Raw genomic sequence first — 27598 nt, forward strand, 5'->3', positions numbered from 1 at the left:
CCATGTTCGCTACGCCGCGCGCTCCCGACGGCTCTTCTCTCCCGTCCCGTGATGCCTCGCGCCGCGAGTGGAACAGGCGCAAGATGGCGGCTGAGCGGCAGGTGGTCAGCGGCGGTAGCGGCCGTGGAGGTGGTGGAAGCGGCGGAGGCAACAGCGGAGGCTCCGCGGCGGGCCTAGAGGAGAACAAGGAGAATGAGAAGCCGAAACCGGGCGGCCTCGGCGATAGCCTGGGCCTGGAAAGTATCCTGCCGGCATGACGGGGTTTGGGGAGGGCTTAGTGGGGACGTGTCACTTAAGCGAGCGGCGCAGCCCTCCATGCAGCCCTGGCCTCTGGCCCTCAGGAAGCCTCTGGCCCCTTCGGCCTCCGTGGGCCTTTCTCCCGCTGCTTCCCCCCTCGCTCTTTACAGGGCTGGGGATGTGGCTGTCGGAGAAGGGGCCACTGGCAGATTTCCTAATGGGCATTAGCGGGAGCAGCTGACGTGGACCTTAGGGATGCAGAGCAGCATATTAGTAATAATTAATAATAATTTTATTATATATACCCCGCCCATCTTAGCTTTACATTAGGGTACAGTTTCAGCCAGGCGTTATGGGGTGGTCGGGGTTTTTTGTTGTTGGGGGGGGGCTGTTACTCCTTGAGATTTTGACAGAATGGATATGGGATCCAGCAACATATGGCATATTTAAGAAGAACTTTCTCTTTCCACTACCACCCCCTAAACAGCCTGGATTTGCAGGCCACGCCTGTTTCTGAAAGGCTTCGTGTGGAATTTATTTTGTGGCAGTGGGCCATGGCAGACTTATTACTTGGAAAAAAAGCAGTGTTGAAATGTGAAATCCGTGTGCAGTTTGTAGCAAAGATAGCTGAGCAGGGATTCTGAGTCCTGCTTACCGATCTCTTTTTGGAGGAAAGAGTTATTCTTTGGAATTATTTGGTTTCATATACATTTTTCGGCGGGGGGGGGGGCTTTCCTTTGTAATCTGCTCCATATAGCAGATTATAGAAGTACTGCTAAGCTCTTTTGACTGATATAGCAGTCCTGTGCTGTTGGACATTGTGGAGAAGCATTCATAACTGCTATATAAAAATGAAATGTTATACTGTGGAAAGAAATCCAGGCCCAAAGTGTTATTTTGCTAAACTTTGTGGATCTTTTGGTGAAATTTATTTTTCCTTGGTGTTACCAGCATATGTAACACTTTACCAAGCAATACAAGTTTAAAATAAAAACTTCCACAAAGTCATTGCACCTAGATACTTACAATTTAGACAGTGGGAGAGACAAGAGGCCATTGTTGTGGAATAGATATACTCTGATATAGAGTGAAATAGTTGTTTATGGATTGATGCGGGCAGCATCAAATTGTTAGATGAACAAAGGTCAGTGTTTGAAAGTTAATTCGGTGACTGGGATTAAAAGTAACTGGTGATCATGTAGAAATGTGTTGTGTGCAGCAGAAAATTTAACAGTCCCTGAAAATAATTTAAAGGTATACTTTTTGCCTCCTTCTCCAGAGCTACCACTAAATACTGCAAGGTGTTCATAGTGGACAGTTGTAGCAGTTCATTGAAACCTCCTGGAAAGTATACCATTTCAGAAATTCAATATCCCAAACTGTGCAATTGCCACATGCAGTATTAGCTATCTTGAAATAAGGAGAGCATTTATGCTTGCTTGCTATTGTGCTCTGCCCTTTGTTTTGCTAATTGGCTGACTTCCATAAATATTAAGATTTAATAAATATTTTTGTTTCTGTGGATTCAGGAAGAGGGAACCTGTAGTTCATGCTTTTTATATTGTGAGTTTGGAGCCTAGAAAGGCTGATTTTTTAAATTTTATTAAGAACTGATCAGAAGACCCAATGAATTTTTGATGCTTCATTATTTTAAGTGTTTACTCTTCTTGCGTTACTGAAAATGCAGATGGGAAATGTAAAGTAGAGACTACTTTTTGGCTTCTTTTTGAATTTATCTGTACACTTACTACTCTTACTATACTCATTGGCCTATCTGTACCAGTTTTTATTTTGTAACTGTAATAAATCAGATCAGTTAATCTCACAAATTAATGATTATGATTGCAGTCCTCCATACAGTTAACTGGAAGTAAGCCCCATTGAACTTTATCTCATCAAATATCTCTTTATAAATATATAAGGAACCATTGGGTTTCCTAGAATATAGCTTAATTGAATTTAAACAGTGATCTTCAAGCCAACATTGATATATACAGTTGTATTGGCTTTCCAGTGAATTCTACTTGTGGTAATCTGTAAAACTTATTTTGTTTAACACTTTCCCAGTTCAGAAATAAGTATCAGTGTAATATTACAAAATAGAAAAATAGTTATTTACATGTGCTCCAAATAACAGCTGTCATTTTAATGATACATCTTTAGCATCCTGTTTAACGTTTCCTTAACAAGTTCTTCAGTCCTTCAGATTGTTAAGGAATCGCAACAGCAACATGGGTTACGGCATGGTGATTTTCAGAGATACAGGTTGGTATACTAGGAATAACGAACGGGAATGATTTGCAGCCAATGTCCTTTTGTCTTTATTTAAATGACTAGGTCTAAACAGATGCTAGTTCTTTCTGCAGTTTTAGCAGGGCTGCCATATTTTGAAAAGTGAAAATCTGGACACAAAAGTTATTGAGCTGCTTCTCCCCCCACCCCTGAAGTTGTTGAGCTTTTTAAAGTTTTGCCCAAAATTGTTGAGCTTCTTTTTAAAAAGCAAAAACTTTTGAGCTACTTTTATTGAAATTCACCAAAATCTACACTACCAACATGGGCTGCCATACAACTGGGTTTCCCTGGACATTTCCGCGATTTCCGCCCAGACACTGTTTACAAGGGCTATGTCTGGGAAATTCTGAACATATGGCAAACCTAGTTTTAGAGTACCTGTTCCTTCCACTTCTTTATGAAAATTTGTATCTACTTAACGTTTAAAGGTACTTCCCCATTTATTTGAATTGTTAAATTGTTGGGTGGCTTTTTTCTTCAATTCTATAAAGCACTAGCATGGGTGTTGCATATAATTTATATAATACAGCTTTTACAGGTGTGTAGTAAAGGTAAAGGGACCCCTGACCATTAGGTCCAGTCGTGGCCGACTCTGGGGTTGCGGCGCTCATCTCGCTTTATTGGCCGAGGGAGCTGGCGTACAGCTTCCGGGTCATGTGGCCAGCATGACTAAGCTGCTTCTGGCGAACCAGAGCAGCGCACGGAAACGCTGTTTACCTTCCCGCCGGAGCGGTACCTATGTATCTACTTGCTCTTTGACGTGCTTTCAAACTGCTAGGTTGGCAGGAGCAGGGACCGAGCAACGGGAGCTCACCCCGTCGCGGGGATTCGAACCGCCGACCTTCTGATCGGCAAGTCCTAGGCTCTGTGGTTTAATCCACAGCGCCACCCGCATCCCCTACAGGTGTGTAGAGGAGTATGCAAAACACTGAATGGAAAGCTACTTACTCTGAACTCGTGTGTTACCTAGGCACTAAAGGCTTCATTTCCATAAGCCATTTGGTGCACCACTCTAAAGTAGCTGCTTTGTGGTTCCATTCAGTTCTGTAAATCTGTCATGTAGGCTGCCAAGATTTCCTGATTATTAACATTTTGGCTATGACTACCGTCTTCCACTGTAAAAACTGATGACAGCCACACATGGTGTCCTCTAATATATGAAATGTATTATAGCTCTAGGTTTGTTTTTACTGTCCTCCTTTTTCTTAGTCAAATAGGAGGCAAAAAATGGAATTCAACATTGTGTAAATCCTATCCTTCTGTTAGTGCAAGCTTGCCAGACGGAACAAACTCCCATCTCCTTCCACACACTGTTCTGGGGATTCTCCTTGCCTTCCCAAGCAAAGTGGGGAGGGGGAACCCCACTAGGCTAGCAGGGCTTGTTGCATTGGCTCCTGGGACCTATTTAGTTGAATCCAGCCCAAGTTCTATTCTTTGTAACAACTAAAAAGTTGTGGTTTTTCTCTTCAGAGGTTACTGCTCCCGACGACTGAGAAGACTCAGAAAAACTCTTAACTTCAAGATGGGAAATAGGCACAAGTTCACAGGCAAGAAAGTAACAGAAGAACTGTTATCTGACAACAGGTACTAGGATGCTCAATAGCTGTGCTGATTTTTTTATTTTTTATTTGCCAAAAGGGGCAGGTAAAGTTATAAGCTTCTGGTTATATCTCTCAATCAGAAACCTCCAGTAGTAAAGGGAAATGGTGCCGCATGCTTATATCAATTGCTTTTGACTACATGTACCTTAGCAGTGCTATTCCCCCATCACCATGGGTGACATTATTCAACTGTGTGCTGCAGATTTGGGGTTCTGGTGAGGAGAGGAGAGAACTGTTCAACTTCAAAACACCATATTTTTCGCTCTATAAGACGCACTTTCCCCCTCCTAAAAAGTAAGGGGAAATGTGTGTGCATCTTATGGAGCGAATGCAGGCTGCACAGCTATTGCTGAAGCCAGAAGAGCAAGAGGGATTGGTGCGCAGGGATAGCCATGCAAAGCCTCTTGAGCGCAGCCGGAGCGCTCCTGCCTCTTCGCTCAAGAGGCTTTGTGTTGCTTTCTTGTTTTCCTCCTCTAAAAACTAGGTGCGTCTCGTGGTTGGGTGCGTCTTACAGAGCAAAAAATACGGTAGGCAGCCCTGCTCAGTATTATAAAAATGTTTTGAAGCGGATTACTGATCTTTTTCCCCATTAAATGTAGTGACTTGGAAATCAGTATCCTGACTACCAGACTTCAATATGCATATTTGTATGCTAATTTCTTTGTGGGCGGGTGGGCAAAATGCCATCTTTGTTTCTTTCTACTTTGTTGTGGGATCAGATTTGTTGGGTTAACTGTTGGGATTCTTTAGATAAAATGGGATTTGAGTATCAAGATTCCACATATTTGAATGAAAAAGTTCAGAAGCTAATTCGGAGCTACCCCCTTTCCTGTGTTGATCATTGCTAGTCCAAGGAGCAGCGTAGGACCTCGTAAGTTCAGTGTGGATGGCACAGTCCAAAACAGGGACCACAGCCAACCTCAAAACAATTTGCTCAAGGTACCTGTACCACCTCCAGGTTTTTACACTACATCTGAAACTGAGGTTGGTTATTTATTTATTTATACATACATACTATGTATAGTCGTACCTTGGAAGTCGAACAGAATCTGTTCCGGTACTCCGTTCGACTTCCAAAATGTTCGAAAACCAAATCGCGGCTTCTGCAGAAAGGTCCTGCAGCCAATCAGAAGCCCTGCTGGATGTTTGGCTTCCAAAAATATTTTGCAAACCGGAACAGTCACTTCTGGGTTTGCCATATTCAGGAACCAAAACATTCGGGAACTAAACTGTTCGAAAACCAAGGTACGACGTTATATGCCATTTAAGAAATAAAATAAAGGAATAAAAACACACATACCAATACAATAAATTGAATACAACTTGTATGAATATCAATAACATTTGACAACTAAAACAATTAGACATCAACAAAGCAGGTTTTTTTTAAAAAAATATATAGGCAGTTTCCCTACAAATTTTAAGTTACGCAAAAGGAGAATGGTCTTCAGGATGTGCGATCAAGGCTTTAAAGGTGATGGGGTAGATAAATCTGTCCTAACCACAGCAGAACTTGTTCCATGGGTTTTTATTGCCCAGGTGAAATAAAGGAAAGAAATTTGTTTGGAATAGGTTTTTAAGCTGTCTTTACTTTTCTTACACTAGATACTTGCTCTTGATTCTGATGGATGCCGAGAGAGCCTGGAGTTATGCTATGCAGCTTAAGCAGGAAGCCAACACAGAACCTCGCAAACGATTCCACTTGTTATCTCGCCTGCGCAAAGCAGTAAAACATGCTGAGGAGCTGGAGCGCCTGTGTGAAAGCAACCGCGTGGATGCCAAGACCAAGCTGGAAGCTCAGGTTACTGCTAACTTTCAAAACCCTTTTATAGCATAGGAGATATAAACTGACATTTTGTTTCGTGTTGGATAAATGAATCTGAATTGTAAATAATGTTAAAACTTCCTGTGGAGATTAGGTTAGGAATGTCCAGTATATTTGTAGCGACTTTTTAAGCCCAAGTTAAATAACAGTTTCACTGAATCAGAATAGTGGTCTGTGAAGTTTGAGACAGATCATTAATCTGAAAACCAGTACAGAAAATGGGGAAAGAAAGCAGATAGCAGCTAATCTTAGACAGGAGTCTGGTTGGGTTCAGCCCATAGAATGTTTCCAGCTGGCCGATATGTATGGTGCTTAGCCAGTGCTTCCTCTTGTAGTCTACCTGGGACTAAAGGACTATAGTATGCCATAGCAGATGCAGCAAAAAGGTCAGGAGATGCAAATGCTTGTTTGAAATAGCAGGCTCTGTTATTTACATATATAAGGACATGTGATGGAAGGTTGATGAGTGATATATTTGAGGATGGTGAGTGGAATCCAATATAGTGCTAAGTTAATGTTTTGTCAGTGCAAGAATTTTGGCTTGTGCAAAGGAACACCCTACCCTGCACCCTGTTCCATGCAACCTCTAAATCTGTTCTAAGGGTTTCCCCAACTCTCTGGAGCTGATTTGGGGAGCGTGCAGGCCATGCACAGCAAAAATAGAGGGGGAAATTGTCATGCAACTTGAAATAATTGTGCTGATGAGATGCAGTAGTTGAACACCGCTCGGTTTTTGGAACTATCAGGCTGTAGCATATCAATTTATCGAAGTTCAAATCTGACATTTCGCACCTTCTGTCCAGAAGTTTGAATCTTCATCCTGTCTTATAGGAAGCATAGATAATTGTCCTGTCATTCACTTTCAACTTTTGGCTGAGAAACAGGAAGGAGGTATCAGCCTGTTTGGAAGAACTCTATAAAGTTTGGAAAAATAAATAACAATTATTATCTCTGCCCCTAAAAAAGAAATCCCCTACTCTGGTGAGGATTGTTACTATTATTCTATAGTCACAGGATGTTAAGTGTCAGTTGGAAAAGAAAACCAGGGGATATTCTCCTTGAACTCTTTGCAGCTTATATTGGAGGAGGGTAAGGCTGGCTGGCTGGAAACCTGAACAGGAACACTCCTGCTAGGAGGTTAAGGTGCACTGTAACATTTTGCGGTATATATTCTGATGTAGCAACCATTACCTAATATTTCCAGTGGAACTCCCATATATAAAATGAGCCTTTTCTGTTAACGGTCAGACAGTAGCAGGGATAAGGACTTGGGTCTCTTTGTTTCACCTGTGGTATTCTCCCCAGGTCACATCTTGCACCAGCCCTGCTTTCTTCTTTCAGTGTTTATTAGTCCTTGAACTCTAATAAATGCTGCTTCCTTTTTGGGGGTGAAGCATAGGGAGGTGTGTGTGTGTGTGTGTGTGTGTGTGTGTGTGTGTGTAAACTAGCCTATTGCATAAAGGTAAAATTCACATTTGCTGTTCTTCTCATTTTTGCCTCTGGTGCTGCCAACTCCTGGCATGCTGCCCCTGGAAGGTTGCCCAGAAATGAATGCAGCCCTCTTGTTAAACTAAGCCCCTGCAGGGCTATAACCTACAAGGGATGGGGCTTTCATTTTTACAAATCCTGGGATTCCTTGATTGAGGCAGAACCAAGAAGAGTGAGGTGGGAGTTTGGGGCCTAGCTTGTGTATTTAGTGAATAGGAAACTGACTGTCGGCAGAGCACAGAAAAAACCCAAGAAAGAATAAAAAATTGCTGTGCTGAGTCAGGGTAAAATTCTACCTAGTCTAGCACTGTGTCTAAAAATACCTGAAACTTACAAGTGATTCTCAGCATCTGGTAATCGGGCTTCCTCAGTGCATTCCATTTTTAGCTGCCTGAGCTAATAGCAATTGATAAACACATCCTTTAGGAATTTGTTCCAAAAATATTATCTATACTAGAATCCTTCTATATGCTGATTTGTGACGTATCACACCCAGGCAGCTATTTGACTCTGGCAGCTTAATGATTTACTTATTATAGTGCACGTGTTCTTTCATTTACCTGAATACCCTCTGTGTGGTGGTGTAGCATGAATACTTGTGCAACAACTGGCCAGTAAGTACTACAAGTCTTAGTAACGTGTCTTTCAAAACAGCATCACATAATTTCTAAAGCCTTTTCACTTGGGGTTAGGTTTCTGAAAACATGAATTCGAAACATGAATGTATAACTTGTACGATGTATGTAGTGATGTAAATGTTAGGGCTGAATGCCAGGTTTACTATATGAATGCTTGTCATGGTATTTGAGGTAATGTAGGCAACCGGGGGAAAGAATAGTGTTCAGGCAAGTTGCCAGTCTCTGCTGGCTGTATTCTTGCTGGCTGTAGACTGAGACTGTACTATTGCACCGACTAATAGGCACCTCTCCTTGATTTACAGGCATATACAGCATACCTCACAGGTATGCTCCGCTTTGAGCGCCAGGAATGGAAAGCAGCAATGGAAGCATTCAACAAATGCAAGTGAGTTTGCCCATCCTTCCTATTGCTTTGTTAACATGAAACTGTTAAACTAATCCTATCACATGTTGATGAGTTTTTCCACGCAAATTCTTCTCTGTGTTCCAATATAAATCCCGCCCCCCATCAGTTTTGTACCCAGAGTAGTTGTCCTACTGAGTAGCATGATAATAAAGTTAAAAGGAACAAAATAAAAAAATTCCTTCCAGTAGCACCTTAGAGACCAACTAAGTTTGTTATTGGTATGAGCTTTCGTGGGCATGCACACTTCATCAGATACTTCTTCTGAAGAAGTGTGCATGCCCATGAAAGCTCATACCAATAACAAACTTAGTTGGTCTCTAAGGTGCTACTGGAAGGAAGTTTTTAATTTTGTTTTGACTACAGCAGACCAACATGGCTACCTGCCTGTAACTAAAGTTAAAAGGCCTTTGTAAGAACAGCTCAGTACTGTTAACAGTAATTTATTTTAAAGAGAAAGGACTGTCATTGTTGTAAAATAGTAACTATTAAGTTTTTATCTTTCTGCTGCAGAACCATATATGAAAAGCTGGCTAGTGCTTTCACAGATGAGCAGGCTATACTATATAATCAGCGAGTGGAGGAGATCTCCCCAAATATTCGTTATTGTGCTTATAATATTGGTAAGTAAACCAAGAAAAAACATATTTTAAAAGACTGCTAGTACTGTTTACATTTGCTGGCCTGCCAAAAGAGATCGAAGGGGCAATACATACTTAAGCATATTCTTGGTGCACCGTTTAAAGTCCAGAGTGTCCCTCAGCTTGATGTTTTGGTAATTTCTGCTTTTATTGGGAATAGTTCTGCCTGTCATAATTGCAAAAAAGAGCTTGAAAATGCGCTGGAGAACACAGAAAGCTGAGAAAACAAGAATCAAAATTGGGCTTTAATGGTTATGAGTTGGATCTAGGTGCTTGCCCCCCCCTCACTTCTATGCAGTAATTAATATCCCAATTTTTCCATTACTTTCTTTGATCTTGGGGCAGAAAATACTTGACAAAAACCTGGTCATTTAAAATAAAGTCCAAAGTACATGTGTCTTGCAGTTTTTTCCCGAAGAAGCTGCTAAAGCTGCAATCTTCACGTGAGGAGGATCTTACCCTTCTCTTTCCAGCATTTTTTTTCCTGCTGAAAATTACCACCCCATGTGCTTTCTCCTCACAGAAACAGCAGTACTTTTTCCTTTATAGATAAAAAATTGGTAGCTTTTAATGTGAAAGGTTTGAGAAATCCCCCCATGTTCTGTCTTCTACCACAGATGAAACTACTTGCAACTGAATAATATGTAACTTTCCTTTAAGAACGAAGGTTTGTAAATTTGGGGGTCCTTGTGCATAGTCAGCATCTCTTTTTAGCATGGGCTGAAAATATTATTATGAGAATTATTTATTATTATTTATTGAATTTATATACCGCCCTATACCCGAAGGTCTCAGGGCGGTTCACAGAAAAGATCAACATGAAAACCACAATATATACAATCAAAATAAAAACAACAACCCAATAACCCCAAATAGCCAGTAACTACAGAGTTGCCTTTCTCAGCCCACTGTTGCAAATTGGCATTTATCATTACAGCATATCTGTTTCGTGCATACGTATTCAGGACACAAATGTAACATGTTGCTCCCGGTGTTCTTTACATTTACTTCACAATCACGAGGCTTGGAATTGTTTTCTCACAGTGTAACAAAATGTGCTGGATCACATATTGTGCACTTCTATTTGTTTCTTAGGTGACCAGTCTGCTATTAGTGAGCTTATGCAAATGAGACTGAGATCTGGAGGCACTGAGGGGCTTCTTGCTGAAAAACTTGAGGTAATCTGTTTTCTTTTTTAAAAAAAGAGCATTTCTTGCAGAAGTTTGCATAAGCCTGAACTTAGACCAATAGTGTCAAACTTGGATGGGCTGTAGAGAAGACTTGCCATCTAGTGTGTCTTGCAGACATGGAAAGCTATTTTTTCTGTTAAAATGAATAACATGCAGATGCCTAGCTGTGTCCTGGAAGACTTGGAACGTTCCTCTCCTCCTCCTCCTCCTCCAACTAGCCACCTAGCAAAGCAGATACATGCCAGATACCAGATGCATATCATCACTGAAGGTGGTTTAGTCATTTGTGCTGAGTTACAAGTGCCACGGAAAACACTGGGATCCTCTAAGATCAGAACTCCCTGACTTTATGATGGACAGCCCAGATCTAGATAATTTTATGAAGGCAAGGATTTTCTGACTAAGCATAATAAACAGAAGAGTCCTTAGTGGTTTTAGGAGCATTTTTTAAAAAAAATACTTTAAATATTTTGATTTCTGATAATTACTTGCCTTTAGGGAATAGGACAGATTGCTTATTAAAAAAAAATGAATGTGTTATCAGATTAATTTTTTTTACAACTTAAACGGGCAGATTTTATGCCTGTCGTCATGGCTGTTGCACAGATCTAAGTGAAATATTGTGGGGAATACAACCTTCTCTTTGCATTTCTAAATAGTAGCTTCTCTGTTTTGCAGTCATTAATCACCCAAACCCGAGCAAAGCAGGCAGCCACTATGAGTGAGGTAGAATGGAGGGGAAGAACAGTGCCAGTGAAGATAGACAAAGTGAGGATCTTCCTGTTGGGGATGGCTGATACTGAAGCAGCTATTGCTCAGGTAAGCATAAACTCCCTGCAATCTGTCAGTGTGATTTTTACTGTAGTCAAAGTCCTGTATTCTTGTGTGTAATTAGATAGCTGTACATCATCCACTTGTGTTGGAGGCGGTGCAGATTTACGCCCAGAAAAGTTGTGTAATAGAGCTGTGTGATCAGCAGGTGGTGTAGCTCACGATTTTCCAGTGTCTTGGCTGAACCTTGGCCAAAAAGAATGTAGGAGGATATAAGTGAAGTGTCTTTTCTGACCTATAATTGTCAGGATCAGGCATATTGCCAAGTCAGTGAGTACACGTAGATTGGCTTCTGGAATTATCACATGTTGACATGCAGACACTTGCACGTACATAGCGCTCCCCAAATTTTGTCTTGGCTTACTCGTCAAACCCATTTATTGAGTTCACCACCAGCCCATCCTGTCCCCAAACCTTATTTGTGCAGAGAACCCTGAGAAGTGTTTGGCTTTGTGTTAGGCTTTTGCAGAAGGTGCAAGTAGCACCTTGCTGTTGCTGCATCTTGCTGAAGCCCAGTAGGAAGGGAAAGTAAATGTTTTCCCTCTGCAAGGAATAGGGGTGGAGGAGAAAGAAGAGGTGGCTTCTGTTATGCAAATTTTGCAAAAGTACAAGCCATGGATCGCTGCCTCTCCTCCCCCTGTTCTTGTAGAACAGAGATGTCCAACCAGTAGATCGCCATCTACTGGTAGACCCCCCAGCTGATCCTGGTAGATTGCGGCAACCTTATCGTGTACGAAAATTTACAGGGGAAAAGCTTCAAAACTGTGTGCAATCCTCCCCCAAAAAAGCTCAACAATTCTGGGCAATCCACCCACCCCACGCACGCTCCTCCCTCCAATGGCAATGGGTAGATCACTGCCAGTTTGTTTGGTTTTTTTATACTGGGAGTAGATTGCTGTCTCTTGGGAGTTGAATACGCCTGTTGTAGAATAACAAAGGGAGTGTTTACCTTCCTGTTAGGATTTGCAGGACTGCCGCTGTCTTCTGCAAAAGTCTTAACATGCAAAACTGCAGCTAACCTTCTTTTCCTTCATGGAGGAATGAGCCAGTAGCAAATTGTTGCTGCCAGTTGCAAAAGCTGAACGGGAAGGGAAAGATACCACATTTTTTCTCTATGGGAGAAGAAATAAGGAGGGCTTTCCCCTCCCCCTTTCCAGCTGGGTTTTTGTACGAAGCTGCTGCAGGGCAACCTTCAGGAGAAAAAGTGTATTTCCATTTTCTTCCGTGAAGGTACTTCTAGCTTCCCACCAGCAAAGGTTCGTTGGTGCATGTCAAATGGAGGAGCAGCACTTGTTACTTGTCATGAAGTAAGCTGATTTATGGAATCCTCGTTGAGTGGATCATACATGAGTCTTATTTAGAGGCAATCCTATGAGCCAAAGCCTGGTTAAATATCCAGTTCTGACAATTGTTTTTGTACAAGTTACAAGGGAATCTCTACATGGATACACCCACAACAATATATACAAGTGTTGTTAGGCAGATGCTGAACATTATGAAGAAAATGCTTTCAAGGTCTCAACTGTCAGAGAAGTAAAACTGTAACCATGCTTCTGAATCAAGTATTTACTTATTCAAGCTATTAATCCAGTTCAAGTCTATTTTTCCTTCACTTCTGCTCTTTAAGAACCTTTGCTGATACATCCATTTCTTGAAGGAGCTTGTTATCAGTTGCAGTGCACCCAGTGCTTGTCCATAGTTATGTTTAACATGAGTGATCAATACACTCACTTCAGCCTTCTCCCCATTCCAGTCCTGAAGCTCTGTTCTCTGTCTGCTGGGCGTTTTATTACTTCATCATTATTCTAGTTGGTTTCCCCTTTGCATGTCTGAAGTTGAAATACTCTCATGGGTGTTGCTGAGAATGCTGTCAGACTTGTCTAGCTTGTCTCGGTGGTGGTTCAGAGTAACCAATGTCCCTCCTTAATATTTAGAAACCACCTTTATATATACCTGAAGAATAAGCAGCATATTTTTGAAGTTTATTAATCCAGTTAACATTAGTTGGATGAGCAATTAAAGCTACTATGCCCAAACCTATCCCAAAACTGCTAGGGAGGTTTTCTGAAGGGCTGTTCAGGCTAATGAAACTAGAGAGTAATTGGCTTCTGGAGTGCAGCCCTAATCCTGCAATGCGCAAGCCATGGCTCTCAAACATGCTGATCTAATCAAATCAGGCCATATACCAAGGAAGTGGAACTTTTAGCCTTCCAGAAGCTTGATCTAGGAAAGGCTGATACTGTTAGTGGGTGGTTCCTTAAACTGGATGGGTGGGGTTCAAGCTGTTTTGGGTGGAGTCTCACACCACAAAGGAACAGGTATGCAGCTTGTGGGGTCCTTCTAGATTCCATTACTTCCTCTGGAGGTCTTGATATTTTATGATATGGCACTATATAAATAGTAATCTTCATGGTGTGGAGTGCCCTTCATCACCTGCAGCTGATGATCCAGCTGCATCTCTGTCTGGATGGGGACAGCCGAGGTTCTGTTTCTCTGGTCTGGTAGTCTATGTGGATTACTACAGTGCATTATACATGGGGTTGCCTTTGAAGATTGTGGTCTGGAACTAGACAATCTAAGCATATAACAATGATCCTGGTGGGCTCTTGGTTTTTCTTGCTCACTTCACACGGCACAGCACTGATGAAACAGTTCCAAACAGTTTTTATGAGAAACTACTATAGAAGGCCTTTTTTTCAGTGATTTGAACATAGTCACACTACTTTCCCTAGTGCATCTCAGGAAATGTTAGCCACAGGGCCAAGTTTCTACAGTTTGTTCCGCAAGCAGTGTAACATTCTGTAAAGTTTCACATGATGTTGCATTTCTGAGTTGTTAGAATTCTTAGTGTGAGCTTTTACCTCCTTTAAGATTTCAGAAAAAGTAGCAGCGGCCTAATGGATTTTCATTGTTTCTCTGGTGCTTCTTTGTTTAGGCAGAAGAAGAAGAAACTAAAGAGCGGCTGTTTGAATCCTTGCTGAGTGAGTGTCGAGATGCAATTCAAGCTGTTCGTGAAGAACTGAAACCAGATCAGGTGAGGATAAAGTATTGTCCTTGTCCATCACCTTTTAACTGAGTGCTTGAAGAAAACATCTTGTGACAGACCCTGTAGGGTTCTTTATGAAATGTAATAAATTGTATTTTATAATAAATTTTTATTGGTTTTACAACATATATTAACACACAAGACAACTAACAATTCACAACATAACACATTAACAAACAAACATATAAACACATATAATTTCTTAACCTCTCTTTCTTAAACCCTGTTTCAACGACTTCCCCATACCTCCCTTTTCTGCATCCCTGTTTTAAATTTTCCCAGCAACCCCTAATTTCAATACTTGTAGAAATGTAATAAATTGTAGTACAGTATCTCTCAGGCTTTGAGTTTTTGTTTTATCTCTTGTGTGCTCCCCAAATAAATACAATATAGCTTTGTTCTGCTCCCAACAGAAGCAGCGGGAACACTCTTCAGAAGTGGATTCTGGAAAGGTTACTAATATCCAGTACCTGCACAGGTGGGAGGCCTTCTAGATATTAATTTAGGGTTGTATCCTATGAAGTCATCCCATTTGCACATTGGAATTCCCCACCCCTTCTCTTGCCAAGCACCCACCAAATCTGTTCTGTAAGTTTGGAGAGACCCCATAACAGATTTGAGGGAGCACATAGAATGAGAAGAGGGAAGGGGAAGCTATGTTGCATGAGAAGTGCTTGTGTGGGACATACAACTCGCTTGGAGAAAACCCTCAATATTTATTTAATAGATCTTAAACTCTTAATGGCTTGTGACTGTGGATCATTCAAATCCAGCAATATAATAAACGTTTTAAATATTCCAACATTGTTAATAAGGGTTTGTAAACCAGCCAAAGTTAAACATATTCCAAATTCTGTTCTACTTGTTTGTTTTGTTGCAAATATATCTACGAGAAAAACTTTAAGGTGGTCAGACTAGAGTTCTTCAATACACTTTTTAGGAAGGTTTGACAGTCATCTTGTTCACTTGCCCATTTTGCCTGTTAAGCTTTTATGGTCTGTCCAGGTGTTTTTGAAATGGCTTTAACAAAACTCCTTTAATCGTGCTTTCTAGTTACCTGACATACATCAAGCTGTCCACAGCCATCAAGCGCAATGAGAGTATGGCAAAGGCATTGCAGAAGGCGCTACTTCAGCAGCAGCAGCCCGAGGAAGATGGCAAGCGTACACCTCGGCCTCAGGATTTGATTCGCCTTTATGACATCATCTTACAGGTAATAGCAATGGAAGGGGAGGAGGTCTTCTGGTTCCATATTTCTTAATCCTTTCCTAAGTTCGCAAATCAGGATCAGAAAGCACAAGTGCTATAAAGCTGCAGGAGATCCTAATGTATTATTCGGCAACCAGAGATCACAATCCTCTGCTGAAAATTCTGTATAGCCTATAGTAGTGCTTAAATTCTAGAGCCTCATGCTCTCAAAATGAGTCTGTTCTCCTGCCTGTTCATTGCTGCAAGTACATCTTTGCTGTGTTCATTGTCCCTAGAGGACTCCACCTCAAGCACACGGTCCCAGCTGGTCAGCATTCCAAATATTTATAGTCTTTCCTGTATTTTGAGATGCAAGTCTTTGGGGAAAATGTGGCTTCATTGTAGGGAGACTAAATTTGACGCATTTGTCACTTTCCTATATGAGCATTTACTACAGCTAGTACATAGATAATTCTGATAATTGCAGGTTATTCTTAAAGGGAGCATGTGGAAAGGGTTTAAGAAAATTCTAGTGTTTAAAAGAGTGATGCTGTAGCTTCTTTATTCAGTTATTTCATATGTTTGTGTTTCTTACTGAAGAAACAAACAATCATCCCGTGAAAACTACTGGTTTGGTTTACACATCACTCTAAGACAGACATCCCCAAACTCTGCCCTCTAGATGTTTTGGGACTACAACTCCCATCATCCCTAGCTAACAGGAGCAGTGGTCAGGGATGGTGGGAATTGTAGTCCCAAAATATCTGGAGGGCCGAGTTTGCCTATGCCTGGTCTAAGCCAAAGTGTGTCTTGGCGCAAGTGTTGGGGGCTCCTGGGTAGAAGAGGGTGGTGACTTTGCTTCTCCCCTGTTGTTTTGCCCCTGTTTAACCATCCTGAGCTAAGCCATAGTTTAGCTTATCACGTTGTCCAAACCCACCCTTGTAGTTTGGCTTGAGCCATGAGCCATAAACAAAGAACGTTAGTCTAGCGACACGTTTGGATGACACGTTAAGCCAAAGTGTAGCTTACTTCAATACAGTGCAGCAGCGAAACAACCAGACAGCTGCACATTCACACCGAGCCCTCATTTGGCTTAGTGTGGCATGTGAACCTGGGCCTCTGTCATAACAAAATACTAAATTAGTTTTTGTGAAAGATTGTCATTATTTTATTTTAACAAGATTTAGATAACATTTGATTTTAAAAACAACAACCTCTTAAGTGTTTTACAAAAAAAACAACCCTTCATTTGTGAACCACTACTTGCATTTCTGATTTATGAAATACTATTTATATTCAAGAACTGTTTCTCTCCCCTCCCCCCCTTCTGTTAATTCTCTTCAACATTGAAGAATCTGGCAGAGTTGCCACAACTTCCTGGTCTGGAAGAAGATAAAGGCTACCTAAAGGAAATTGGGATAAAGACGCTGGTGTATAAAGCTTACAGGTAATTCTCAAGCAAACAAGGTTACTTGATCAGTTTACCTGTAGCTAAAGAACAGCTAATATTTGAATACAGAGGCATGGATCCCAAGAACCAAGAAGAGAAGGAGAAAGTATAAGTGGTGTTCTGTGAGCTCTTGTGTAAGCTGTACCAGAAGATTTCTTGCAGTGCCATTCCACAGTGTGTTGGTGATTTCATTGCAGTAAACAGGGAAAATACAAACTTATAACATATAAATGTTAGAGGCCCAGAGGAAGTTCTTGCACAGAAACTTAAACAAATAGTTATTATTTCAACACCGATTGAATTTGAAGTCACTTTCCTCAGGCAACATTCTTTGGCTAATTCAGAAGCAGCCCTTTTGTGACTAACAGAAAACCAATTATACTGAGAACTGAGTTGATTGATAACAAGAAGCAGACAAGAAATTGCTCAGCAGAGTGGGCTTCTTTTAAATTGCTTTTAAATTGTTTTTTATATGAGTATGAACGTTTTTTATATGAGTATGAGTTTTTAACATGAGTATGAACGCACCCAATGTTGTCTTCCTATCCTACTAGGTGTTTTTTCATTGCACAGTCATATGTTCTAGTGAAGAAGTGGAGTGAAGCCCTTGTTTTGTATGATCGAGTTCTGAAATATGCCAACGAAGTCCAGGCCCAAGCTGGAACTTATAAGAACAGCTTAAAGGTATGAAACTCTCCATTCAGCATGCAGCAACTTTGTCAGTGAAAGCTCTTGAAAGACCGCGTGCAATTAGCTAGAGGCCATGTGTATACATATTTAACTGGCTCTTTAACTGCTGAGCAGTAATACAATGTTTAGCTTTTGTAAATTCTTGCTCTGTAGACCTTAAGGTACAGTGCGCAAATGCAGCTGTGACTTCCAGAGACTTTCCTCTTCTTGCAGAAAATATACTGAATATATGTATCTCAATGGTACTGCCAGATGCAGGCTGTGGGGTTGTAATGGCTGCTGTGGATTGTATTTGTATATGCACAGTAAATGCTTTGCTTCCTCATCTGTTGTGATTGAAGCTGCTGTGGGTGATCTTCTGTCTCTGAGGAGTTTTTGAACAGTGGTTGAAACTTGCTAATGGCATAAAACTTTTAATACCTGGAAGATGTTTTACATAATTGACCTGATTATTTAGGAGCTGCCTGATGTCCAAGAGCTGATCACTCAAGTGAATGCAGAAAAATACTCCTTGCAAGCAGCTGCCATATTAGGTGAGTGGGTTCCATTTCTTCTGTATAGATTGCTTCTCCCTTTTCAGCATTGTGAAATTGTAGCCTTTTCTCTCTGCTCCCTTAGTAAAAATTCTGGTTCATGCTGTGGACACCTCTTGCCTACATATATCTAGAACTCTTATCACCAAAACCATTCCCCTCTGGTACCTTTTCTGATACTTCCACTGGCTTTCTGATCACTCCCAGATGCAGCACAAATTCCTCATCCTTACTTTCAAAGGCATCAGACCTTTCTATGACTTGTTCAGCACAACTCTCAGTTCTCAATCATTACTGAAAAGAAACTGGTGTAACTCAAGTGAACATGCAGTTGTTCCTTCCTTCTGTCCCCCACTCACCTGGGTCAAATTTCAGACTGCAGTATTGATGGCACTATTGCACATAAATAAATAAAACAGGACAACTACGTATAAATCTCAAATTGCAACAGAGAATAGGAACACGTTCTTATGTGTATTTTGGAAGGAAAAGCTGTGACTTGGATGCTTGTATACTACTGATGTGTTTTATAGGTAGTTGCATTGCTAGGAACTGCATTTTCCTAAAATATTCTTGTGGTACCTTTCAGATGCTGGTGACAACCATGAGATTGAATCACCATCCCAGGTCAAGGATGGCAAGGTAAGACAGTTTTTGTAGCTAGTGAGATGGAAAATAGATTATTTCAGTATAATCAGCAAACGTACTACATGTTGCAGTTTGCACAAGCATTCTTTTAGTTACACAAATTAGACAGATTGTTACAAGTACATTTAATTGCAGATTTCTGCTGCTCATAGACTGGGACTTCCCCTTCCTCCCTTCTGCAGCTCCCACACACCCCAGATCTTCCCCAGAAGGTCCCCCAACCACCCAGGGCAGACTGGTGTGTTTTTTTAGCAGGGAAAGCAAGGAACAGTGAAAGAGGAAGTCCCATTGGGCAAGCCAAGTCCATTCCTCATCCATAAACAGCTTTGAATTTCGTGCCATTGGACCATGAGGAATAAAAATACTTTTTAGCTGAGTTTTGTAGAATCACCCAGGCATTACACCTGAACTCTATTTAGCATGATAATGAGGACCTTCATCCAGATCTGGGAGGAAATCTGACAGCTCAGAAGCTGTTTAGAGAGAAGAAAAATGAGCGTAGAACAGGTCTAAACGCTTAACCAAGTTTGTGCAACTCTATCTACAGTTGACTCATTTTTTAGAAGCTGTCAGCTTTCTGTAAGTATGCATGCACACACCCTCTCTAGCAGAGTTTAAAATACTTCCTCTTCAGGCTTAGAAGAGGAACTGTCTCGTGGACTGGTTTAAAAGAAGGTTCTGAGGTTTCCATGGCAGTACATCTGAAATATCCATTCTTACTGTACCTGCCTCACTGGCTTGGACATGCTACCCACAAAGTCAGAACTGATGGGGAAGGAGATAATAGGTTCCTGCCTAGCCATTAGGCTAGACTTCACTTGATAGCTAATGTTGTTTCAACTAATCTTATCTGAGATTTTTGTTTCCTTTGATATCAAGCCACTTTCTGAACGGTTTGAGACTTTCTGCCTGGATCCTTCTCTTGTCAGCAAGCAAGCCAGTCTGGTGCATTTCCCGCCAGAATTCCAACCGATACCATGCAAGCCTTTGTTCTTTGACCTGGCTCTCAACCATGTTACTTTACCACCCCTGGAGGACAAAGTGGAGCAGAAAGCAAAGAGTGGTCTCACAGGATATATCAAGGGCATCTTTGGATTCCGGAGTTAACCGGGGCCATTCTCAAGAAGAGTGCTTTTCTTCCTGTATTTTGGGATGGCTCCAGCAGGTTCAGACCTTAACTACTTATGTCTAAAATCTGTATGGGAGGTCTTTAATAACTTCCCACTATTCTCTTTGTTTGCACACCTGTTTTATTAGAAACTTTCCACCCTGAGAACATACATAATGTGGTCTGTCTCCCAACATTTGAAACTGAAGGAAAGAGCTGGAGTCTCAAATCACATTTATCAATCAGTTCAGGCAGGAATAATGCCCACTTTGTGTGGGCTAGGCATATCATCATTTTGTTTTACAGCTGATATGGTACTTTTAATTTTCAAAAAGCTAACCCAGCCCTCTGGACAGTACAGAACAGAGGGGAACCAAAGGCACATATATGTCTTCAGATTTGGACTGTCTAAGCAGAGTATGCAAAAACCCACAGCTGGCTAGATATCTGTACTGCCTGCCATTTCTGACTTTTGCTTACAGCCATGTAAAATTTTGTTTTGTTTTTAACAAAAATCAGGAGCTTCAGATTTACAAAAGTCTTGGATTAAAGATATATGATGGTTAAAATCTATAAAGTAAAAATGAGATTGTTTAAGAATACACTTTAAAGCATACTGTATAGTCTTTCCACATTGAGGCACCACTTCTCAGAACAGAGGAATATGTTTCTCAGAGGGTCTTTCTTAGAACCTAAAGTCTTTTGGCTTCAGAAAGAACAAGCTACTATCATTTTATATCTTGAAAGACTCCTGACATTTCTTCAGTTTCCCTCTTCAACTTAGCTGAAAGTGGTAAATTGGGAGGGTGGTTTTGTTGCTTATTCTGTCTTTTACCTCCTTTCTGACATACTTGGTTGTTTTAGGGATTCCACTAGTGAAGAATCAAAAGTGGAGCCAATGAAATCTTAAGCAATAAAGATCTCTAGCCATGTGTTCATGGTGCATTTTTTTGTGAGAGCATTTATCTGTGCTGTGGGAATTCAAGTATCTTTATGTCAATATCATCCCCCCCCCCAAAAAATATATGCATAGGCACAATTATTCTAAACATTTGTGAGCCTGAATTGTATATTTGACTTTTTTGCGAGCTATATTACTGGTCTTAGGTAGTCTGAAATATTAGTTGGAGATGAGAGTCCTTAGCCATATTTTCGTGTTTATATTTTGTCATACTGTGCTCCAGTTTAGCTCTGTTTCTTCTTGGCATTGTTGGAAACAGTTTTGAAACTGGATTGTTCAGTTATAGAAATATTAAACAAAAACTGCTTTTCAGCCACTCAGTTAGCAAGCTGCAGAGAATTAAAATTTTCAGATTAAAGATAAATTGGGTTTAATTATACCAAAGTTACTGGATTTATGTACCATATGAAAAGAGTGCCCCACCTCTTTTAAAGAAATGGTCTTTCTGATCTGTCTATGGGAAGGGGGTTTTATAGGGGGAAAAACCTATTGCAAAAGAAAAAGGAAGTAATATTTTTTAATTTTATCAAGAGATGAAATTTCACATTGAGGTGCAGTAGTAAGCCAATGATTTGTTAGTTCTGTTGAAGGTTAAATGGAAATGAGATCTTTTGTCAAGTGACTGGGTCCAATCTCCTCTCTGGGGATGTGCCTATCAGTGTTTCGTTGATTGTACTTTGCTTCAAGCTCTGCTGTCGTCTTCTTTTCAGATCTGAATTAAATCTGAGAACTCTGATCCTCTTACATATGTAGCCAAACTTTCTTTTTGTTTGCATTCTACCCCACACCTGTGGGCAACTGGACACATTCCGCCCCCTCTGCTTTTGTCCTTGTTTGCTGTCACAAATGGCGACTACTTCCTTTGTGAAACATGCTATGGAACAAAGCATGTTGGTCAGACAGAAGTGAAATCCTGAAACAATAAAGGACTTATTCCTGCTTTCTAAAAGTGTAGTTGTAAACTATTGAAATCAGTGCTGAGCTTCCACTTTGCTGCTTCCTTACTTGAAAGTTGAAAAATTGCCTTTGCAATTGTTGGAGCTAAATTTCTAGGGAGAGTAAAAGCAATATTTCAAACTGTTGCTGCGGTTTTTTTAAAAAAAAATGCTTCCTGCCAGACACACATGTACCCACTACAGTGGGCCCTCCAGATATGAATTAAATTCGTTCCAGGGGTCTGCACTTAACTCAAAAAGTCTGTAACTGGACACTTCCAGGTTTGCTGCGTTTGCAACCCAAACATTACATACCCAGAGCAGTACGTAACTTGAGGGTCCACTGTACTTCTATCTTGAGCCAGCTGAAATGGTTCAGACAAACTATGGGATGATTGAGTTGGAACCACTGTGCTTCGGCTGCTCACATGTCTGTTGAAGGCTTCCCCTTCAACTGTTCTTTAGCAATGTGTTAGGGCCTGTATCCAGGTGTAGCTACCACCAAAGCAGCTGCTGTTCATAATGGGCACCAGCATATGGGCCACAACCCTTGGATTGGGTCAGGTGTCTGTTAAAGAGCAGCAGGGAGCCTCACTACAGTGTTTCAGGGCAGTTTGTGCATCGCAAATAGATTTCATTTAATGATTAAGAGTGTGTTACCCTCTGAATTTGTGAATTGTAAAAGGAATAGTGTGAAGCACTACAAAATCATCAAAAGAGAACACAGAAACGTGGGCTTTTTTAAAGCTATGTGAATTATAAAAACCAGGTAGTTTGCATCTGAAGTTGTAGCCTTAAAACAGGCATAGGCAAACTTGGCCCTCCAGATGTTTTGGGACTACAACTTCCATCATCCCTGACTACTGGTCCTGCTAGCTAGGGATGATGCGAGTTGTAGTCCCAAAACATCTGGAGGGCCGAGTTTGCCTATGCCTGCCTTAAAAGTTGCGTCAGGAGAGATTTGTTGGTGATAGAATGCTAGATCCTCACAGTTGGCTGGTAGTAGTATATAGTTGGTAGGCACATTTGAGTAATTCTTGAATATCTGAGGTGGGGAAATCTATATAGAATGCTTGTGAACAAATTATCAGCATAGAACAAATTATCAGCATAGAGGCAAGTGGAGTGGGGAGCTGCCTGATGACAATAAAGAGTGCATATTTCCCAAAAGCAAACAAAAATTAATGTCACAATGAAGAAACAGGAATGCAGTATTTGGTGGTGGTATTTAACAGTATGAATCACCAGCTTCCGTTTCCTTTGGTTCAAAAGAATATTGCTTAGTTTCACTATTAGTCACCTACACTATAAATTCCATCAGAATTCACAAGTGATTCCATAAGAGCCTTGATTTTCTGTGTAGCTTATTGCGGTTCAATGTTGGCTTAGTTGGTCGAGAAATAGGCGATGTCTTTCACTTAGCCCAGCGTTGAGGAATCGCTGCCTGGGGGCCAAGTGCAGCTCTCCAATTCCCTCTAAGGCCACACCTCTCACTGATGCTGCCCCACACCCTCAAGCATTTTTGCACGTTCTTGAACTGTGATAATGCATCTTGCTTGCCTGGGTGAAGAGATGTGTGCATAGAAACCTGACTGGCTATAGCTTACTGTACCAAGAGAAGAGCCACATCCCTCCTTCTGCCTCCTTTTGCCTCTGACCCCACCCAATGCTGGCATGTGGCCTCCAGAAGGTTGGCAACGAGCGACGCCCTAGGCTGATAAAGGTCCGTGTGTGTCCCCCCCCCCCCCAGGCCTTGATTATATCAGGTTGAAATTTAAACACCTTTGTCTGTTTCTTGTATTGATCAGAAAGGTAAACAGGATTATTTGGTTGAGCTAGAAATATTTGTCTGTTAGTGATGTCTGTACTATGTAATGTCACAGTTTTTAAGTTAATAGAACAATCTAGGAGTAAAATGTGTTGACTCAGGAAAAACACTGAGGGGTTCTTCAGTTCTCTGCATAAGTGCAAGATAGGATGCAATAAAAATGATACAGATGCAGAGAAGTATTGTTGCAAGACTCAGTTGTGACGAAGAGCAGCTTAGTTCTCAGGAGCCCAGTTTGTTCGTTTAAGAGATGGGGAAGCTGGGGACCTCTGTATGCTCTTGGACTCAGGTTTTCAGCAGCCCCAGCCAGCAAAGCCAACAGCCAGGAAGGATGGGAGTTGTAGTCCAGCAATATTTGTAGGGTCACAGATTCCACACACCTAAGAGCTGGAAGCCTATTAGACAACACAAGCCTACTAGCTAACATTTCATAGGTTGTCGGCCTGTATAATGAAGTCAGCAACACCTAGTGATAAAGATGTCACAGTTAACTGAGGCAATGATAATGTGTGGAGTATTGTGTCACAACTTTTGACAAGTTTTTGCTTTAATTAAGTTAAAAGGTCAGCAAATAATCATTTGAAATCAGGATAACCAGAGAGCAGATGCGGACCTCCAGCTCTAGACAATACCTTGGGGTAGTTATGTCCCGACAATTGAAAGCGGAATAAGAGAATGGCACACTCTGCCATCCCAGTCATTCCAGGGCATTCAATTTAAAATGAGAGATCTGTTCACTGTTACAAAAGCTGTAATAGTTGTTTGAACACTGCAGTCAGGAGTTAAAAGAATGAATTTATATTCTATGTGTTTTTCTTTTTCTCTTTAATGTATCCTATCTCTTTTAAGAAAGATTAAAAACTGCAAATGCTCCAGATCTGCATTTTTAAAAATGTGTTTTGCCATTGTATGTGCTCGTGTTCTACCTGGACCATTAATTCTGCGCAGACCTGCTACAAACTCAATTCGCTTAATTTGTTTAAAACCAATTGTCATAACAGAGAAAAAAATATGTGTGTATATACAATCTGCTGGTGAGTACTTCCTGCAGTGCTGAGAACAGAAATATTTTTCAACACCATACTTAATTTACCTTGGTTTCGGTCACTGAGCAGTTGCATTGCTGAAGTCATTGTAGCAAAAGCATATGCTTAGAAAATAAATAACCAAGTTAGCTATCCTTTGGCTTGGCACAGAGCAGTTCCAGCCCAGTTTTGTGCTATCCTAATAACACCTTTCCCCCCCCCCCCTTGTTTTTTTGAAAAAACAGAGCAGGTGCCAAATTTGGGCCTGATAAATCAATTAAAAGAAAATTAAAGGCATGAACAGCAACTCTGTTTATCAAAGTAAAAGTGCTTTTCTATGGTACAAAGTTGGCCCGGAACAGTTTCTGGCCAAAGAGGGAAAACTTTTCAAGGTTTCTATATACACACTGTTGTGTTTTTTATGGCGTTTTGTGACTGTTCATGTAAATCAAACTGCCTCCTCTCCATATGTTTGAAGAGTAGCCTCTGTGCAAGAACATATCTCTCAAGAAAATTAAACATCGTTAATTGTGAAAAGAAATATTTATTTTTAAAGGTCTTAAAGGCTGCTGTACACAACAATGAACCAAGCAGGTCCATGCAATCTAAACGGTGAAACGAGAGCCAGAGAAGAGGAGACAAAGCAGCAGTTGAAGTGAATACTGTATATAACAAAGCTATGGCTGGTCTGTCTGTTCCAAGTGCTTTATTAGAAACTTGTCCCATTGTGTTGATATCATCCAGCTTGGGCAAAAGGTTAGCACTCTGCTACCCTTACTGTCATAGAGCTAACTGAACAGAAGAAAAGCAGGATCAGGATTAACAGTGGGAGGGAAGGAGGCTTTCAAGGAGAAGAAAGGAACTGATAATACGTGCCAAGAATATAAACCAAAGATACGTGACTTTAAAAGATGAGCAAAAGGAAGAATAAAAGACAAGAGAAAAAAGATGGGAAGGAGAAAGTTATCCATCAGTCACAGAGTTTATAACATTGAATAGTGGCAGTGTGTGGATGAATGGATATGCCCCTCTTTCAAGTGGCAGCTGCGGTGTCAGTGCTGCCTCGAGTATGCCATGCAAGCTTTCCTCATGGGTTTTCAGAGTACCTCTTGGATACATAACAGGATGAAAGTTGGCCATAAAGTAGTTGTTAATACGGATAAGGAACAAGGTGGCAAGAATCTTGCCCTGTTGCATGGTCACTTTTTGCAGTTAAGCTGTTGTACAGGTTAGAGACAGGGTTACGAGGCATATTTACTACCTGTAAAAAGGTACTGCTACCATCTGAGCAAGCTGATGAATGGCATTGTCCCTAGAATCCCCTGATGGGACAATGATACACATCTGTTAAAAGCAGATGTGAATCCAAAGCTGTCAGAATGGAAAGTTAGAGGGTTTCTTAAGATGTTTAAAAAGTTATTAAAGGATTTTTGCCCCAGCCTTAGGTGTAGATGCTATCAGCATGACAAAAAAAAAAAGCCATAATAGTTATTCAACCTAGCAATCTGCTGTAAACAGGAAATAAAAAGGCCTTCATCTGCTGCTTGCAAGATCTGTCAGTGCCATGTTGTTACCTCCCTGGGCAAAGCATTCTATAAATGGGGTGCCACAACTGAATGAAAAGGCAGGGGCACGTAGAGAAGGGCCTCTAATAATTACATGAATAGGTAGGCAGAAACATGGGAGGAGGTGGTTTTGAGATGCCCAGGTCCTAAGCCATATAAAGGCTTTGAAATTCATCATGGAGTTGAATTATGCCCAGAAATAGGCTGACAACCAGTGTGGCTCTTTTGACCTTATGGCACTTGCCTTATTCTCCACCAGTATTCCAACAACTGTGGGTTGTTTATAATGGTTATTGCCAGAGCAGAACGACTGCTGGTGCTGTCAGTCTTTCTATGCTCCCCACCCCACATCTGCTCTGGGGGTTCCTCAAACCTTCGAAGCATATTTTTTAAAGGGGTGGAAGTTGCTTCTCTCATGCAATGACCTTTTTGAATTCAACCCTTCATTCTGGGATAACTGAAGTCTCCATTCAAAGACATTGATATAATGAAATCTGGATGTTACCAAAGCATGGAGAGGCTCGCTGTCTTGGAGGGAGTTTCATGTGACACTTGACCAGTCTCAGTTGGTGGAAGGTGCTACTTGCCATAGAAGCCATTTGGACTTCCTGTGATAAAGCTGAATTAATCATTGCCCCCAGAAATGCAATGTTGAGCCTTCGGGGCCAGATTAATACTATTCTGGCTGAACACTGCTGTCCAGGTCAGACAAACCAGCTCTGAACCATCAAATTGAGCTTCAGATTCTCACTGGCCTCAGACTTCCATTTAGTATTTTGGCAGCTTTACCTGGATTAGATTAAATTAGTAGTAGAGTTAGATGTTATCAGCATACCGAAAGCACAGCACTCCGAATCCCTGGTTGACTTCACTCAGCAGTTTTGTGAATCTTCTAATAGTTAACTAGTGTAGGGCAACAAGATAGAGTGCTATGAAATGCCATATCACAAAAGCCAAGGGGTCTTCCAGGTAGGAACAGGATCTTCTAGAAGTGGTGCCTCATTTCTGCAAAGCCTATCCAGGAGATCAATGGTATCAAAAAGCTGCTGAGGTACAGGAGAAATAACAGGGTGACATTCCTTCTGCCAGTCTCCCAGCAGAAGTCATCCGTGAGAGTGACCAAGGCATGAGAAGGAAGCCTGGAATATATCCAAATAATCCACCTCTCCCAAGAGAGCCTGGACTTGTACAGCTTCCAAATGTTCAAGCACCTTGCCCGAGAAGGGTGTGGGATCATCGGCCATGTTGGCTGAGGCTGATGGGAGTTGGGAGTCCATCAACACCTCAAGGACACCATGTTGTTGGCCCCTGGCCTAGAATCTGTTGGAGATGCTTTAGCTCTGGGGTTTTGGTTTTGCACTGAGCAGGGGTTGGGCTTGATGGCTAGCTAGGCCCACTCCACTGATTCCACAAAGTAAGATAAAAATGGGTACTGAGAGCCAGTGTGGTGTAGTGGTTAAGAGCAGTAGACTCGT

General features: G+C 41.2%; 1 protein-coding gene and 1 long non-coding RNA gene across 3 annotated transcripts; one reads left to right on the forward strand and one right to left on the reverse strand.

Moving 5' to 3' along the window:
- On the forward strand, positions 1-21719 carry SRP68 (signal recognition particle 68). Of its 2 annotated transcripts, none has more exons than XM_083598183.1 (16): positions 1-240; positions 2436-2502; positions 4000-4113; positions 5736-5931; positions 8384-8466; positions 8998-9107; positions 10221-10303; positions 10994-11134; positions 14082-14180; positions 14606-14670; positions 15246-15405; positions 16733-16827; positions 17385-17514; positions 17978-18053; positions 18643-18695; positions 19581-21719. In XM_083598183.1, the coding sequence occupies exons 1-16, from the start codon at positions 3-5 to the stop codon at positions 19806-19808; spliced, it is 1938 nt and encodes a 645-aa protein (XP_083454309.1). In that variant the 5' UTR covers positions 1-2; the 3' UTR covers positions 19809-21719. The 2 variants fall into 2 exon arrangements, with proteins under 2 accessions (XP_083454309.1, XP_083454310.1); XM_083598184.1 differs by having other exon boundaries at positions 75-240; positions 2436-3067; positions 3434-4113.
- LOC310755473 lies at positions 21130-27563 on the reverse strand. Its single transcript, XR_014544386.1, has 2 exons — positions 22633-27563; positions 21130-22498 (listed from the first exon to the last, which is right to left on the reverse strand). It is a non-coding gene; the product is annotated as an uncharacterized lncRNA (long non-coding RNA).
- Between the last annotated feature and the right edge of the window lie 35 nt (positions 27564-27598).

The sequence above is a fragment of the Podarcis filfolensis genome (genome assembly GCF_964270895.1).
Source record: "Podarcis filfolensis genome assembly, chromosome: 2".
In the NCBI taxonomy this organism is placed as follows: Eukaryota; Metazoa; Chordata; class Lepidosauria; order Squamata; family Lacertidae; genus Podarcis; species Podarcis filfolensis.

Coding starts and splice junctions, on each gene's coding strand:
- SRP68 (XM_083598183.1), top strand. CDS start 3: ATGTTCGCTACGCCGCGCGCTCCCGACGGCTCTTCTCTCCCGTCCCGT. Junction 2,503..3,999: donor GGTGATTTTCAGAGATACAG/GTTGGTATACTA, acceptor TTTTCTCTTCAG/AGGTTACTGCTCCCGACGAC. Junction 11,135..14,081: donor CTGAAGCAGCTATTGCTCAG/GTAAGCATAAAC, acceptor TTCTTTGTTTAG/GCAGAAGAAGAAGAAACTAA.